We start from the raw sequence: 18,388 nt of genomic DNA, 5'->3' as shown, positions 1-18,388 counted from the left end.
TTCTAGTAGGGAGGCATATACTTTCTGATTGTCTTTTTGTAAAAATAATAGGCATTAATACTAAATTCTAGACCCATTAATTCATTGAGGGTTGCAAAATGGTGATATTCTATCATTATTTTTCATTTATAGCTAGAGCACTTACTTAGCAATGCTTCCTTTCATCTGTTTGGCTACTCATGGATAGAGTTCATATAAAGAAGGCAAGGTAGATGTTAGATTTATTTCCCCTTTATCAGTTTATAATGAATTGATTCTCTGTCGTCTTTTGGAGGGGGTCATTATAAACTCATCTAACTGAGTAATATGTGATAGATTTCAACCCTTTGCAATTATTATCTTTATTGAAGGTCAGATTGTCTCATCTTTAGCCAGTGGGAGCAAAGATGGTTCCTGAGTCCCTTTGACATGTCCCTGATACTTTTTAACTGGTAAAGAAAGGGAGAGTATTTTTTGTTTTGTTTTGCTTCACTTTTCTGAAAACCTTAGAATGTTGTCTGTGCTTTTGGGAAGGTGGATTTTAGGGGTCCATTTGTTTTCTAGACTGTTTGGTACTTAGCATGATCTGTGATATAATTTGTAGGCAGATATGCCTTAGAATTTGTGTTACTTGCAAAGAATAATGATTTCATTTTTAGTATATGTGGAGACTGGAAAGGAACCAACATTTCCCAGCAACAAGTGTAGAAGCATATGTTAAAATGGTTTATTCAGTCAGTTAATATTTGATTAACTCTGGACCAATCTCCAGAATAGGAACTCAGAAATTCAATTATGGAACCTGCTTTTTCATTTAACATTTCAGTAAACTAAGTTCTAGGAACTGATTTTAGACTTAATTAATTTTTTCTTTCAGATCTATCACGAAATCGCCTCTCAGAAATTCCCATAGAAGCATGTCACTTCGTGTCTCTTGAGAATCTCAATTTATACCAGAATTGTATTCGGTATATACCAGAGGCAATTCTAAACCTGCAAGCTCTAACATTCTTAAATATTAGGTAAGGATGTTGTTTCTTTCTCTTTTTTTAATTTTTAATTTTTAAGAATTTTTTAGTTTTGTGTGCTATTTTCAATTTCCCTCTTCCTTTTCACTAAGATTTACATTATCTGTTTATATCAGCAGTTATCTCTATATGTTCTTAGGCTAAATTAGCAGTATTTTATATATCATTCTAAATTCTCACTTTGTTTTTGTCTTTGCAATAATTAAATTCTAAGAGCCATTAGCTTAACAGGCTTGTAGCAGTCTTGTAGCTGTGGTTCTCCGATTACATTTTCAAATAAGCTTCATCAAATGAGAATAGTAGATCTGAAATTCCTTTGTTTCGTTTTGTGATTTTGTGTACTATGTTCTGAATGTATAAATGCATTTATAACTCATCTACTCCATTTTTTCACATCTTACAAGAATTCTTTTGTTATTTTATTTCATTATAAAAGTTATAAATATTGATTAGAGAAAATAAACAAATGTAGAAAAGTAAAGGAAATTCATTAAAATGTTGTGTCTGAAGTTGTATAGTTGTATAGATGAACTTTACCTTTTTTTCCAGGCAGTTAGTCAAATTTTTAAATGTTTTCCCCTTGTCATGAAATAGCCTTTGGAAATATTTTCATATGTAATTATTTTAATGTACAGATTGTATATTTCTAAAATTCATTTTCCCTCTCGAATATTTAGTTATTATTTCAGCTTTTTCTCATGATAAAAGTAGTTCTAGTAAGAGTTTTGTGTGCAAATGTCTAGGAGTAGAATTATTATTAGATGAAATTTTTTTAAGGCTCATGATCTATCTTAGTAAAATCATCAAAAGATCTTGAAAATGGAAGCAATTGGTCCTAAGGATTAAGGGATTAAATCTGCATAAGTAAAATTTTAACTTATTCTTATCCTAATGAGAGCTCTGTTTTTTACTTTTAGTTCTGATTTGTATATTTTTATTGTATATAATAAAAGATTCATTACCTATACTTCATATGATATATTTGAAATCACAACCTGTCATTTTTTTCCATAGAACTATATTGGGGTCATTTATTTACATTTGGCTAAAATACTGCAATGATGAAGGAAGTAGATTGCATTTTATGTTTATAATTCTTTGGAATGAAGAGGAGAGAGGAGAGGATGTTCGTTATCTACCCTATCTTAAAATAATTTTTTCCTATATAAATGTAATTTTAATAAAATAACAGTATGTTGTGTTTATATGACACTTCATTATTTACAAAGAAGTTTTATGGTGTAAGAGCCCTATGAGTCCTGTAATTTACAGATGAGGAATCTGTGTGAGATGCAACTAAGTTAAATGCTGCCCCTAAAACCACAAAGCTGACAAGTGAGGAAATGAAGGCTAGAATGCATATCTAATATTCTGTTTGTTCCTTGCAAGACTTAACATTTGTTATTTTTACTGAGTACAGAATGAGAAGATGGCAATTTTTTTTCCTTGAATGGTGAGCTCTGACTATTCTCTTTCTCTGCTTACCCATTCGTAGTCGGAACCAACTGTCAACATTGCCAATACACTTGTGTAATTTACCATTGAAAGTCTTAATAGCTAGTAATAACAAATTGGTCTCACTTCCAGAAGAAATTGGACATCTCAGACATTTAACAGAACTTGTAAGTTAATATTTCTTTTTTTATTGTCCCATACATGTATATATTTCCGCATACTCTTATGTGGTAAGGACCTGTTATTAGGGTGTGTTTTGAGTTATTTTCAGGTATTGATGATGAAGTTTTACTGACTGATCAGCATTCAAGTGCTTCAACACAGAATTAAGAAAGAGTTCTTACAGGCTCTTTCTTAATTCCAATAGGCTCACATGGAATGGGAAAAGGTCCTTAGAATTAGGTTCTAACCAATATTAATTGATTTCTATGTTATTAAACTTTTGAGACATAAGTTAATAATGCGTTTGAATTTTTCAAATTAAATATTGTTAATAGCATTAATATTCTGATTTTTGGCTAGTCCGTATAGGGAGTGGACAGTACAAAGGTCAGATTTATTCTTTTTTTGCCTTACATGCTATATTTAGAAAATATTTCCCACTCTAAAGTAAGCTATTCTTAACTGCTTTATATTTCTAAAAAGCTTAACCTTCATCTCCACTTCTTGTTACCCTTACATGCTTAAGTTCTGGGCATAGGAATAAAACTTTTTTTATTAAATCACCACATTAACATTATTAATTGGGTACTATAATCATCATCATATTACAGCTAAGGGAATAGCATTCAGAAAGGTTGAGTAATTTGCCCAAGGTTCCATAACCAAAGTAGAATTTGAAACCAGTCTACTTTAACTCCAAAGCCCATGTTTCATATTTCTGAAATGGTCAAATATAATTATGTCGATTGAGATTTGGGAGTGCAGTTCTTTGTAGGTTTATTAACAAAGATAGATATCATAAACAAAAAATAAATACAGTTGGCTCTCTGTATCATAGATTCCGTGTCTGGAACTGGAACTGGAACCAACTGTGAATCAAAAATATTTTTTAAAAAATTCCAGAAATTTCCAAAGAGCAAAATTTGAATTTGCTCTGCATGGCAACAATTTACATAGTGTTTACATCGTGTTAGGTATTTTAAGTCATCTAGAGGTGACTTAAAGCATACAGGAAGATGTGTACAGGTTATATGCAAATACCACAGCATTTTATGTGAGACTTGAACATCCCTGGATTTTGGTGTTCTTGGAGTCCTGGTACCAACAATCCCTTGCAGATACTGAGAGATGACTGGCTGTACGCATATAGTCTAATTGGACCACTTGTTAGCTCACTTTTTTTTTTTCAGATGAATTATGAATATAAAAGGTCATCTATAAGAATTCACAAATATATTAAATATTGAGTCTAGATACTAGACCACTGTTTAAACTTTCTGTTTCTACTTACTGAATCCTAAATACTGAAAAGAGATATGTTTCACAAGATGTGTTTCACAGAAGATGAGTTTAGTTTTCTACAAAAGAGGTGAACTGACATCTCTGATCATACAAACAGTATGTGGCAGAGTAAAAATTAATAATCCTGATGCTTCTGATTCCCACTTGACGGTCTTATCCAGCTTCCTTATTGCTTTTTTCCCTTTTTTTTTTTTTTTTTTCAGTGAAAGTGAACTGCTGTCTTTCAACATAACACATTTCCTCAGGGAAATATTATAGATTGCTATTCCCTTCTGGCTCAGGCTTAATTTTCCTATCCTTTCAACTTCTTTTAGAATCTTTTTAACTTTGATACCTAGAGCACTGGACTAAGAAGTCTAGCTTCTGATTCTACTTCAGTCATTAGTGGGTAGGAAAGGTAAACATAGTTGTTTTTTTTTCCTAAGAATATTTTGGGAAAATTTAAAAATAATATCTGAAGCTTATTGAAGTTTTTGGTAAGTGGTCTTTTCCAGTAGTAAGTCTCAATATTTTCTTTTTATTCATATATTAGAGGAATTTTAAGTGTTACTGTGGCATCTTAGAGATTTTATTAACGTGGGCTGCTCCCTTTTGCTATGCATGGGTTTATAAATTCTTCTGGCTTGTCTCAGAATTACGGAATTCTGAATTTACCAATCTTGGAACCTATAGTCAGTCTCTTTTTAGAACCAGTGGAATAAAGCTATTTATCAAGATTCCAGAAGGCCAGCCTAATATATGTATTGGAATTAGGTTGAGCTGATGCTAATAAAGCAGTATCTATTTTTTCTATAGCCTTTGAGTTATGTGTACTTTATTTTTTTTCCTCACATTCAGTTTGATAAAGAATGATTTGAGTCATCTTCAATGCATTTTTATTTTATATTCTTGAACAGCTGAACTGATATTCTGAAAATAGAATTTTCTTTCAAATAATTTTATTGTAATTTTTATCATTGTTTTGGTTTTTTTCTTCTAGTTTCTTTAAAACAATATGAAATAAAAATATTCTAAATCTGTTTTTATTACTTTTTTTACCTTTTCACCAACATGTTCATTTGATGTGATGTTCTAGACCTCCTACTCAAATCTTAAGTCATTTAATTTCAGTTCTGCTCTCAAAATTAATATAGATCTATATAAAATGTATAAAGTTGATCAAAAGCCTGTATGTTTTGAAAATTAAATGCTAGTACAAACTATGAGATTATTCTTGGACACAGAATCATAATACTTTTTTACAGCTAGGAAGGACCATAGGTATCTTGTCCAGCCTCATTTCACAGATAGTTTGAAGTAGTCAAGTGTGTAATATTAGTACAGTTCTTTACTTTGTATCTTTTTGATATAGGATGTGAGCTGCAATGAAATTCAAACAATACCTTCCCAAATTGGTAATTTGGAGGCCTTGAGAGACCTCAATGTAAGAAGAAATCACTTAGTACGTTTGCCTGAAGGTAAGAAACTGTGAAATACTTGTTTTATTATTATTTGCCTTTTTGTATTAAAGATCTCTCAGACTGATGAGCATAAGACAAAATGTATGAAAGTTACAGCCAGTGTTTGAGATGTAATGGCTTATTATTATGTTTTCCATTGTGGATTTTAAAAACTAGACTCTATAGTGAGAAACTCTAGTAACTATTGAACAGTGATTGTGTTTTTAGTTCTTGTTAACTGATGTAATCGATAATTCAGGGTAGGGTCACTGGAAGTTTCAGTAGACATAACTATTTGGGAGAAATACAGCATGTTTTTGATAAGGGGTTAGTTTTGTATGATGAAAACATTCCTGCAGTTAGCACTGATTGACTTAAAAGTGGACTTGATTTGAACTTAATAACTATCCTTCATTGGAAATATTCAGATAGAGGCTATTTAACTGTGTAGAGGTGAAATGTAAAGTGAATTATGAATGGAGTGAGAGACTGTACTGGGAGACTGGTTATCTTAAGCTGACTATAAGCTCTGGAATATGTATTTGAATGATAAACATGATTCATAAGTATAATTTATCAATCTTTCGGAAATACAAATTCATGAAAGGAAAACCTATAAAAGGAAATGAGAATGATGAAAATCATTATTTTATTAGATTATGTATTTCTATAACTTTTAAATGTAAAATTTCATAGCTAACTGAGAGCAGTGAATCACCCAGCCACAATAGTCATCAGTTCATGGAAACCCTTGTTTCATCTATACTCCCATTCACTTTCTCTTACTCTGTCCTCTAGATTAACAGTTTCCAGAAATTCATCTGTAAACATTTCAGAGTGTCTGTCTCAAAGATAAGGAATCTTGAAAAGATGTTTTCATGACAATAATTATCTAGGTTCTTCTATAAACATGACTTCTAGTGTATAATAAATGTTGAATTAACTAATGATGCTTTTGCTTCACTGTAAAATCCAAATGTTTACACCAGTTTGATATGGTGTAGTATTTAGTCCTAACATAATTAGTGTATGTAGCTTTGACATTTTTTGATCGCAAGTAGGCATCTGAAAGAGTGACTCTTCCAGTCCACTTTTATGTACTTACTCCACCCATACTACCCCAAATCCTGCATATCTTTCCTCTTACTAGGCTTGTCCAGTAACCTTTTTACCTTTTATCCTAAGAGCCTTCCTTATTTACTCCTGGTTCTGCCTTCTGCCATCTCAGGAAAGGGAATGAGGCCATCAGCAGAACTGACCAAAGTCACGACATAGGACCTTATAACTCAAAAATCTCTTATCAGGATTGCCCGTCTACTCAGGACCTACCTACTGTGGTTGATCTTTAAAGGTTTACTAATGTAATATTACTGACTTAATACAAAATTAATTAATGAAAATACTGGGGTTTTGCTGAAAAGGAAAATCTAGGGTTTCAGATGATGATTGCAGTCTAATAGTTTTATCATCTAATTTATTTCTATATCTTACTTAGAATGCATATTACCAAGAAAATTGTCACACAGATAGTTTCAAGTGTTTTTTTTCTTGACTTATCTTGTAATCTCAGCATATTCAGTTAAATTGAGATGGCAGGAAAGCTTTATCCAACAGCTACACAAATTAGTATGAAAGTTCATGTTAATTAGTGGTCTCTAATATATTACAGTTTGGTAGATAAATATATGATGTCTTTTGTTGTGTTGCCATTTTGATTTTAAATTTTAATTTTTCTGAAATACATTATTCAAAAAGTCAAATAATAATAAAAAGCTTAAAGTACATAATAGCATTCCCCTGCCTCAACCATTCCCCGTCCCCAGTTTCAGTGGCCAATAGCATATACCTTCAACTTCTTTGACTCTTTCCACTGGTATTTACAGACATATTTCTAAATGATGTATTGGATTTATCAACTGTTCATCTTGTTTTTGTTGTTGTTTTTCTAGAGTTAATAATTCCTCCCTTTTTAAAAAATTTACTTGGTTTTTGTACCAGTGGCTACTTCCTCCCTCTTTTCCCAGCAGCCTTATTAGTCAAACCAGATTATTTTTTATCATTTTTTTACCCCTGAATAGCTCCCTCATTGAGTCTTTTTTCCTTCTCTTCCAGTCTGGACTGGTTGTTCTCTGTTATTGCAGCCTAGCCTGCTTTCTTCTGTGCTAAATACTCTTATTCCTGGATTTCATGTCTTCTTCTTTCTTACTTTTTAAAAAACTTTCAGTTATTGAGGTATAACTGACAAATAATTCTTCTTTCTTACTTTACTTCCTTGTTTTGCTGGAGGGCATTTTCTATGGTTTCCTAAGAACATGTTATAGGAAAACATTTCCTGAGACTTCACTTAAAAAGAAGTATCTCTGTTCTGTGCTTACCCTTGATTAATAATTTGGTTATAGATTCTAGGTTGAAAATGATTTTTTCTCTTAGGATTTTCAAGTGTTTTTTCACTTTTAGCTCTTCATTTTAAAAATTAATGGTTGAAAATTTGATGCCATTCCTAATTCTAGTCCACTGTTTGTGACCAATTTTTTTTCTCTCTGGAAGATTTTAAGATCCTTCCTTTTTTTTTACCACTCTGCAGTTTATGATGATGTGCCATAATATTAGTTGTTTTTGTTTTTTCAAACATCTTTTTAGAGGGGAGGAGGTAATTAGGTTTATTTACTTATTTATGTTTTTTGATGGAGGTACTGGGGATTGAACCCAGAACCTTGTGCTTGCTAAGCATGCGCTCTACCACTTGAACTATACCCTCCCCTCCTGAGTTGTTTTAATTCAATATGCTATATACTTGATGGGTTTATTTCTAAACCAGAGAATCACATCTTTCATTCTGCAAAATTGTCTTATATCTCATTTTGATAATTTCCTGTGTTCTTATTTCTGTTTTCTCTTTATAATTTTTATAAATTGGTTATTGAACCTCTTTAATTGACCCTATGGTTTTCTTACTTGTTTATTGTTCATTTCTTTGTCATTTTGTTTTACCGGGTGGTAAACAGTTCCAACTGTTTATATTCTAACCATTCTTCTGAATTTTTAATTTCCACCATCATATTTTTCATGTATAAGAACCTTTGTTTTTCTCTGATTTAAAAAAAAAATTCCTTCCTTGTTTCAGTAATTTAGAATCTTATCTCTCTGAAATTAGAGACAACAATTCTAGTTTTTCAGAGTTTCCCTGTGTATTGCCTGTGTTTTGAGTTCTTTTTTTGATTGGTTTGTGGGTTTTGATTTCTGTTTTACATGTTGGAGGCTTTTCTAAATGCCCATGGGTTGTATACTGTCTGTATAGAGCTGATTAGATGTTCTAAGAATACTGGGGAGGAATTGTATAATGGTAATTAAACAGCAAGCTAGGTATTTTATTAGGGGAAACTCCATATCAGTATCTAAAGGCCTTCTATATGGGGCTGTGTAGTTTCTCCAAAGAAAGGTGTTTTCTTTCTTCTACATTGCTGTACATATGCCTAACTACGGCCATTTTAGAATTGGGAGTAGGGTAAGGCTGGGTAGGAAGTGCTAAGATCTTGCCATTGTGCATAGACTTTCACTTAAAGCCTCCTCTTTCAGTAATCCTGTCTTTCCATTGTGCCTGGTCCCTGAATTCAGAGCCTTTCAATTCAATTTCACTAGAGGATAACTTGTTGACTCCTGTGGTGACCAGAGATGGATAACGTCCTAGCTGCATGAGTTGGGATTGGAGACCTGGGCATCTAACTTGTCCTTTATATAGATTATCATCTAATCTTCTTGTTATTCCCACCTTTCTGTGGTATCAGGCCTAGTTTCTGAGACCTTCTATTCTATAAGGGGTCAGGTAATGTGCTTCTTAATAGTATTCCTGTCTGTAAGCACCTAGGTTTCATTTTACGCCACTTTGCTGTATCAGTTCATCACTAAGAAAGAATGGAAGTAAATACTTATGTTAAATCCATTGTATTTAGCTAGAAGCTCCTGTGAAAATTGTCTAGTTTTGAAATGTCATTAATTGTTCATTTCCATCTCATTGCCCTGCAGAGCTAGCAGAGTTGCCTTTGATACGGTTAGACTTTTCCTGCAATAAAATTACAACAATTCCTGTTTGTTACCGGAATCTCAGGCACCTACAGATGATCATCCTAGATAATAATCCACTACAGTCTCCTCCTGCACAGGTAAACCATAGTTTATTTGAATATGTTACGCACTTTTTCAACAAAGGATGAAGTTTAAAACTTAAGTTATATGCATTTATCTTTTTATTAGAAATTAAGTTCTTTTAAAATAAATTCATGTAAATTGGTGCAGCCATTATGGAAAACAGTATGGAGATTTATTAGAAAACTAAGAATAGACTTACCATATGATCCAGCAATCCCACTTCTGGGCATATATCCAGAGGGAACTCTAATTCGAAAAGATACATGCACCCCAGGGTTCATAGCAGCAATGTTTTCAATAGCCAAGACATGGAAACAACCTAAATGTCCATCAACAGATGACTGGGTAAAGAAGTTGTGCTATATTTATACAATAGAATACTACTCAACCGTAAAGAATAATAAAATAATGCCATTTGCTGCAACATGGATGGACCTGGAGATTGTCATTGTAAGTGAAGAAAGCCAGAAAGAGAAAGAAAAATACCATATGATATCACTTATATGTGAAATCTAAAAAAAAGACACAAATGAACTTATTTACAAAACAGAAACAGATTCACTGACAAAGAAAACAAACTTAATGGGTACCAGAGTGGAAAGGGAGTGTGAAGGGATAAATTGGGAGTTCGAGATTGGCAGATGCTAACTACTATAAATAAAATAGATAAACAAGTTTATACTGTATAGCACAGGGAAATATATTCAATATCTTGTAGAGACCTATAATGAAAAAGAGTATGAAAAGGAATACATGTATGTACATGTACACCAGAAATTGACACAACATTGTAAACTGACTAACTTCATAAAAAAAAAAGAAATTGGCAAATAGTGAAAAAAAAAATAAATGAAATCAATAAATTCATACCCAAATGTATTCTTTGGAAGCCTTGAATAAATTGGATGGAAGATAGGTAATGTTTTCAACAGTGTTTTTCCTTTTACTAAGTTGACTTTTTAAAAATTTGAATTATTCTTCCTTAAATTTTTTTTCTAATAAAATTTGAGTTATTTCTTTCTACTAAACTTTAAACGTAGACAATGTAAATGCTAAAGACAAATAAAAATACTCAACTTCCAGACTAAAGATATCTGTGCATTTCTTGACCATTGTTTTTTACCTTCCTATTTTCTAAAATCTTAAGTTCCTCATTTAGTCAGTTTTGTCCTTTGTTTGTCAGTGACTAAAATGAAACTATTTAATAATAAAGTTATTATGAGTTACCTTAACATGTAGATTCTAGACATTTTCAATCTAAAAAGTTTTTACTGGCCCATATTTTTCACTGGCTTTTCTTACTCTGCAATCGATTGATGGTCTTGTGTAAGTGTCTTTATGGCAACTGTAAAACTTTGAGTAAACTTCATAATTATAGAAAGGTCTCATAATCCTAAAGAATTTATGTATTGACTTGTGGGACAGAAGTCAGTAGGTAGCAACAGAAGTATATATAACTTTAATACTTAATCATTTCCTGCTTTTCTCTCTTACAGGAAGTAGAATTGAAAACATAATTGTGCATTATTGTTGGATTCCTAAAAACAAAAGTTGCCAATACAATCCATGGGGAGCAATGCTTTAAATCCCTGACTATGCCTAACTAATTAGTATAAGTTTACTTGGTATTCTAAGTGTTTGTAATCATAAATTATTTGTTTTATATGTTACTGAAACTTAATAGTGACTAGAAAACACAAACCTATATTTATATCACTTAAGCACCTAAAATAACAAATGATATAATTTGTTATAATGGGTAGATTTTTAGTATTACTGTATATACTTGATAGAAATGCCTTCTGTTTCCAATAAACATTAAGTAAAAAGCTGACTGTGATTAAAAGGGAAGGGTGACACATATATTTCTGATGAGTAAATAATTTGGTTATATTTATGTGTTACTTTATTTAGATATGTATAAAAGGCAAAATCCACATATTTAAATACCTGAACATCCAGGCTTGTAAGATTGCTCCAGATCTGCCAGATTATGATAGGAGACCCATAGGATTTGGCTCCTGGTGAGTATGTTATATTCTTTTATCTGTCATATTCTATTTTATGGAGAATCAGATAAACTGGACCTTTAAATCTGCCTGTTTGACTGAGGGGAAATAGCTTATTAACATGATTTTTCTCAGAATGCTTATATTAAGTAAAAAGTTAATTACATAGACATGACAAAGTATAGTTCTAAGTTAGAGTTTCTCCACCTCAGCACTTTTGATATTTTGAGCCAGATAATTATTTGTGGTGAGGAGCTGTCTTGTACATTGGAAGGTGTTTAACAGCATCCCTGGCTTCTGTAGCACCCTGCCAAAGTGACAAGCCAAAGTGTTTCCATTCATTGTCAGATATCCTCCAGGGGGTCCACAGTTGAAAACTACTGGTCTAAGTGACTTGAATACTAACCTTGGCTCTGCTGTGTAACTTAAGACAAGTCACACACACTTTTTGGCCTTCATTTTTCCAGAGGGATTAAAGAGGTTGGATTTGATGACCATTAATGTCACTTCAGGATCTTTTAGTTTGTGAATCTTTCAACTGCATAGCACCCTTACTTTTATGTAGTCATTTTCTTGGCATTCCCAACCATTGGAACAATCTTAAGTATCAGGAATTAAATTCAAAAGGCCTTCAAACAAGAAAATAGATGTCTCAGTGAAGGTGCAGTAATACTCAAAGACTTTACTCAAAAAAGAACCCTTCAGGCCTTCTCTTAGAACCTGTCACATTTTATGTAAAAGCACAGTTTTAATCCTCTCAGTGTCTTAGTCTAAAACAGGTTAACAAATTTCTGTTTCCATAGAGTGTGTAAAAGCAGAAGTTAAAATTACAAAAATAATTTGAAGGAAAAAATAAAATTATAAAAACCAGATGCATATTAAAAATTCAGATTAGTAGTAAACTGAGGGAGGAAGATTCCTTGTGAAAGAGGCATAAAGGGGTTTTAAAGGTATTCATAATGTCTTATGTCTTAAAAGCTGTCAGTTATAGATATTCTTTTATATCTACATGGTATATTTCATAATTTTAATAAGATATTTAAAAACAATGAAGCTCTAAAAACAGCAGTTTGCCACCACTAGGCATATATGCAAAGAACTCTTCATGTATTGGTAATATTTTAAGTTATTACTAAATTTTAGCAGAGTACAGTAATTGGTACTCATTAAGAAAATATCAATATTTACAAAACAGACATAGAAAACAAACTTATGATTAACAAACTGTTTCATGGGAGTGAGGGAGGGATAAATTAGGAGTTTGGGTTTAGCAGATACAAACTACTACATATAAAATAGATAAACAACAAGGTCCTACTACACAGGGAACTATATTCAATATCCTGTAATAAACCATAATGGAAAAGAATATGAAAAAGAATGTATATGTGTATATATATATAAACTGAATCACTTTGCTGTACACCAGAATCTAACAACATTGTAAATCAACTATACTTCAAAAAATTTTTTTTAATATTTTTTATTGAGTTATAGTCATTTTACAATGTTGTGTCAAATTCCAGTGTAGAGCACAATTTTTCAGTTATACATAAACATACATATATTCATTGTCACATTTTTTTTTCACTGTGAGCTACCACAAGATCTTGTATATATTTCCATGTGCTATACAGTATAATCTTGTTTATCTATTCTGTATATGCCTGTCAGTATCTACAAATTTTGAACTCCCAGTCTGTCCCTTCCCACCCACTCCTAAAAATTTTTTTAAAGAAAAAAAAAAAAGCTAAGATATATTAAGTTATATCACTTCCTAAAGGGAAATATGCATTATACTTTAAATTTTTTTTATCAGAAATTATTAAAATTAAATACTTCAGTGTTTATGGTATAAAGCAGTAATCTCAAGCTATCTGAAAATTTCACTAATAAATGATTTCTCAGGTAAAATAAATATTACTCCACATGGGTTTGATTTTTGTCCTTTGCCACAGACCATGCCTTTTGTCTTTACCACTATAGCCCTAGCCCAGCATAGTCACTGAAGGATGTTTAAGATACCAGCTCTAATCTGGTTGTTTAAGCATGTAATAATACAGGTTTTAGTGTATTTATACAAATACACAAGGAGAAATTAACCAAAATCATACACACACATGAAAGATTCTTACCAGGAACGTACTCAGTCCTAACACTTTTGGCTCTGAGAAGACTAAAAGCACATGTGTGAAATTAATGAGGATGTAAAAGGTTTTTGCAGATGGTAGGGATTAGGTCTTACATACTGAGTGAGAGATCTAGGACTCTCTTAGAGGAAACTCAGACCAATTAATACCAAGAATTTTTTATTTTCTCTTTTTTTCTGATTTTGCTTTATTTTATCTTTGTACACTTTTTAAAGGTTACTTTCCATTTACAGTTATTACAAAACATTGGCTATATTCCCTGTGTTGTACAAAACATTTTTGAGCCTATCTTGCACCCAATAATTTGTACCCCCAACTCCCCCATCCCTGTATTGCCTCTCCCCCTATTATCTCCTTTTTTTCATTTCTTTTTCCTTTTCCCTAGTTCATTGCTTATAAGATGGAACTCATTTCTTATTATGGAAGAAAGTTTTGTTTTTCCTATTTAAACTTTTCATTAAAAGTGTTCTACTCCTATTGTCTTAAAAAAGTTGTACAACAAATAAAAGTAGCTTTTATTTTATATATACACTAAATTATTTTCTCCCTTGGAGTTAGTAATCCTTGCAAGGGAAGAGTTTTTACCGCTACTGAAATATCAGAGTAGGAACATTAAACTGCTACTGCTGCCTTTGAGGTTTGTGTGTAAAATGACAAATCATAATTACTGGTATGTGTATGTGAGGGTAAGCTTCCCCTAAGGAGGAAGCTTCATAACCTGTATGAATAATGAGCTTTGGTTGAGGGCTGCAGTGCTAATTGCAGAACCTACTTCTCTCTGTGGCTCTGTCCTGAGTTTTGAGGACTGATTAGTCTTGGCCTAATTTTTTTTTTAATAGCAATCTTCATTATTTTACTTAAAAAACGTTTATCAAAAAACCTGGGAAGAAACTTGTGTGTGTGTTTGCTAAGAGATACAAGAAGGCTTGAATCAATGAAGAAACCTTTCCTAAATAGGAAATCTAAATAGCATAAACATGTCATGTCTTTCCAAAGGAATTAGTAATTACGGATCTAATGTATTCCAGTCCCTATAATAGTCCTTAATTATGCTCACTAGATTAATTCTCTATATTTTCAATTTTTTCCAGAGTTGTATTACTTTATTTGTAATTGTTTCAGAATGTCCTAGAAAAATATATACATATTTACATATGTATATATTACAGAAGTATTTCCTTCAACTCCTCATGCACCAACAAATCATACTTTCATGTCTTTCTCTCTGAAGTAGATTAGTAAAATTGCATTGTAGTTAGCAGTACGTTTATTCAAAATTTAGTCATGGGGTCAGAAGGCCTTGATTCTAGTTCTGGATTCCTGTACTATTAAGCAGTTCACTTAACCACTCTGAATCTCGGTTTCTTCAAAATGGTCTTTACCCTGTTTATACTCTCTGAGGATCAAATGACCTATGTCTGAAAGTTCTTTGCTGACCATAAAACCCTATGTGAATATTAGGCATTATAGTTACTAGCTTTCTACTGTGATCTAGAGCCAGTTTAGTCTTAAGAGTCCTGTCTTGCTAAAGAGAATTTTTATTAATTCTGTAGCTCTTCAGATATTCAGTACAAATTAGATGCTGTGGAACTTTCAGTTTTTAGATGTATCTTTCCAACTACTTTTGTGTAAGATAAAAACAACACACAATCTTTCTTAAATCATTTTATAAAGGTCACAAATATTTTTACTCATTTCCAGACATAAATATTTTCAACTCCTTTAGTAAATTGCATTGTTGTGATAACTATTTCATTTTATACATCGGCACATGTTTTTAATAGTGATCTAAAGTGACCTATGCTTGTTTACTGCAATGATTTTAAGCAGCTTTATTTTACAGACTAAATATATTTATTTATGATGATGTGGCAGTGAACCAAAACTAAGAAAGACTAAGCCACTGGTAAGAAAAGCCCTGCCTCTGTAACCCTACTAATGGAAATAATTCTCTACAACAAGCCTGAGCTTGTAAAAGCCATGGCCATCTTTTATTCATATTTATATTCTTAGCACTTAGAATGCTGCCTGGCATTCAGTAAATGTTTGGTGAACTAAACAAATGAAGCAGATTTAGTGACTTGTCACAACAGAAAATGCTCTTTCTTAAGGGTGCATTCTCATAGGATGATAACTAACTTTTTATTTAATACTTTGTGCCAGGCTTTGTGCAAGTCTTTGGCTTATGTTTTCTCAAGTAATGTTTATAGCAACTCTATGAAGTAGGTATTAATCTTTTTTTTTAACTCATGAGAAAACAGAAGTTGAGAGTGGGGAAGCAAGTTAATTAGTCACATAGCTAATAAATGATGATGCCAAGTCATCAGTCCAGATCTGTAAAACTGTTTCTTAAAAAGCCGTATTTTAAGCTCATCACTGCGGTATACTGATTTACAGTTTATCTTCCTGCCACAGAGAATTCACCTAGACATTTGAATCCATGTTATGCTAGGTAGTTTATTAAAGAGACTGGACTTTCTGATAGGACATACTGGAACCTGGCTGGCATTACTCTGCCTGGCTTCCCAAAGCCCGTAATTATAATAGGGTGAACATCTGTCCTGGTTTGCCTGTGACTCGGGTTTTCTGGGACACAGGACTGTAGTACTGAAACCAGGAAAATCTTGAACAAACCTGGAGAGTTGGTAAACCTATGTCTTACTTTAATCTTACCAGTTTAATCTCTGAGCTGGAGCAAATATGTGGAGAAGCTAAAGGTCATTGAATAAAGAAGATAATATAATAGCTTGATGCAAAGATTCTTTTAATTCTCTGTATGTTGCCAACTTTAAAACTCTCACAGTAAAATTAGGCTTATCTTGATTGGTCACTTCATAGAAAATACATTGTATGAAACAGTATCCTCTAGAGATCTGAAATCTTTACTTGAAAACTTATATAATATTAAAAAGTATTGTTCAGTAAATCCTGAAATACACGTGTTTCTTCTAGCAACTGCAGAAAAATATGATTTAGATATAGATTTCATTAGAAAGCTTTTAAAATTACGCCCCTTGACCTGACTTTACTGTGATAAAACACTACAGTATCTGTCCTTAAGACTCTAAAACAAGTGTAAAAGCAGACATGTCATGTAGGCAATACACATAAATCATTTTACTTAAATGCTAACAACTGGGAGATCTAAATGAAGGGCAAATGGATATTCATTGTATTACTCTCCCAACTGTTGTGTAGGTATGAATTTTTTTAAGATAAATAGTTGGGGGGAAATTAACTACTTTTAGAGAAGTAATTTAAGGATTATATGAAGATACTTATCTTGCTAAATGACCTTTGTGGTAGCAGGTAGAACAATGAGATAGATAGCCAGAAGTTACATATGTTTTTGGATCTTTATAATCAGAGCATATTTAACACATTGTACAAATATGTCTGTATATTACTACATACAAAGATAGATCTTTATCAGTAAAATAAATGACAAGTTTTAAGAATTGTCTTACATTCACAAGGTTTTTGTTTGTTTTTGTTTGTTTTTAGTTAACATAAAGCTTTCACTTTATATGAAAGATATATGAGTAAGAATGGTTAACCTCATTTTATAAAAGTTGTGAATTATTTGAGGTAATAGTGGGTAAGTAGTAAAGCTGGTACCTTATCTGTGAAGTTCAAATGTGTTGCTCTTTCCCTGTACCTTAAGTTCTGATTCATTTTGACAGCATGATGATAACTTTTTTAAAGTTATGTATGCAAACTATCTAAGAATACATTGAATACAAAATTCAATACCAGAAGAACACTACACATTTTTAATTTGTACCATTGAAAGTTGTTTTTCAGCCTAAGCAGGCAGGCTTATTAAATAAAATTCTAATAGACCAATTTTTAAACATAGGCTTTATCATGTTTCAGATTTCTAATTAAGCTAACTTTTAAAAGCATGTTAAAGAACAAGCAAAAACTAAAGCTGTAAAGTTTTTAGAAGAAAATAGAGAATAATGTCTTTGTGACTTGGCATAGGCAAGGATTTCTGAGACCACAGAAAGCAATAACCATTTAAAAAAGAAATGATAAAAATAAATTTAATCAAATTTAAAACATCTAGTCATGAAACTATTAAGAAAATGAATAGGCAAACCACAGATTGGGAGAAAATATTTGCAAAACATACGTATGACAAAAGACTTGTATCTGGACTATCTAAAGAGTACCTACAACTTAATGTTGAAAAGACAAAACGCAATTGAAAATGGACTAAAAACTTGAAAGGACTTTGCAAAGAAAGATATGTAAATGACCAGTAAGCACACAAAAAAGTGTTCAACATCATAAATCATCATGGAAATGCAGGTTAAGTCACAATGAGGTATCACTGATAACACCAAATGTTAGTGAGGATGTGGAGCAACAAGTGCTCTTACATTGCTTAGGTAACATGAGACATAAAAACTAAAAATGGAACATCCACTTTGGAAAAATGATTTGGCAGATTTAATAGCTTTATTGAGATATAATTTACAAGTAATAAAATTTACCCATTTTAAGTGTGCAGTTCAGTGAGTTTTGGTAAATAGATACAGTCACAAAAATGCCTGCCTCTGCCCCAGGCAACTGCTGATCTGCTTTCTGTCAGTATTGTTTTGCCTTTTCTATAATTTCATGTAAATGAAATCATACATTATGTGATATTTTGTCTCTGACTTCTTTTACTTAGCAAAATATTTTTAAGATTATTGATGTTGCATTTTAAAATG

General features: G+C 32.0%; 1 protein-coding gene across 9 annotated transcripts in view; it reads left to right on the top strand.

The window, feature by feature from the left end:
- LRCH3 (leucine rich repeats and calponin homology domain containing 3) overlaps positions 1-18,388 on the top strand; it is a 109,754-nt gene that overhangs the window by 43,653 nt on the left and 47,713 nt on the right. For all 9 annotated transcript variants that reach the window (XM_010959343.3, XM_010959342.3, XM_010959344.3 and 6 more), the window contains exons 2-6: positions 857-1,001; positions 2,503-2,629; positions 5,278-5,383; positions 9,389-9,525; positions 11,426-11,535. In XM_010959343.3, the coding sequence (XP_010957645.1) occupies positions 857-1,001; positions 2,503-2,629; positions 5,278-5,383; positions 9,389-9,525; positions 11,426-11,535 (625 nt within the window). The remainder of the gene's footprint in view (positions 1-856; positions 1,002-2,502; positions 2,630-5,277; positions 5,384-9,388; positions 9,526-11,425; positions 11,536-18,388) is intronic.

Source organism: Camelus bactrianus, chromosome 1, assembly GCF_048773025.1.
Source record: "Camelus bactrianus isolate YW-2024 breed Bactrian camel chromosome 1, ASM4877302v1, whole genome shotgun sequence".
NCBI classification, from domain to species: domain Eukaryota; kingdom Metazoa; phylum Chordata; class Mammalia; order Artiodactyla; family Camelidae; genus Camelus; species Camelus bactrianus.
This window is presented reverse-complemented; position numbering and strand designations above follow the sequence as displayed.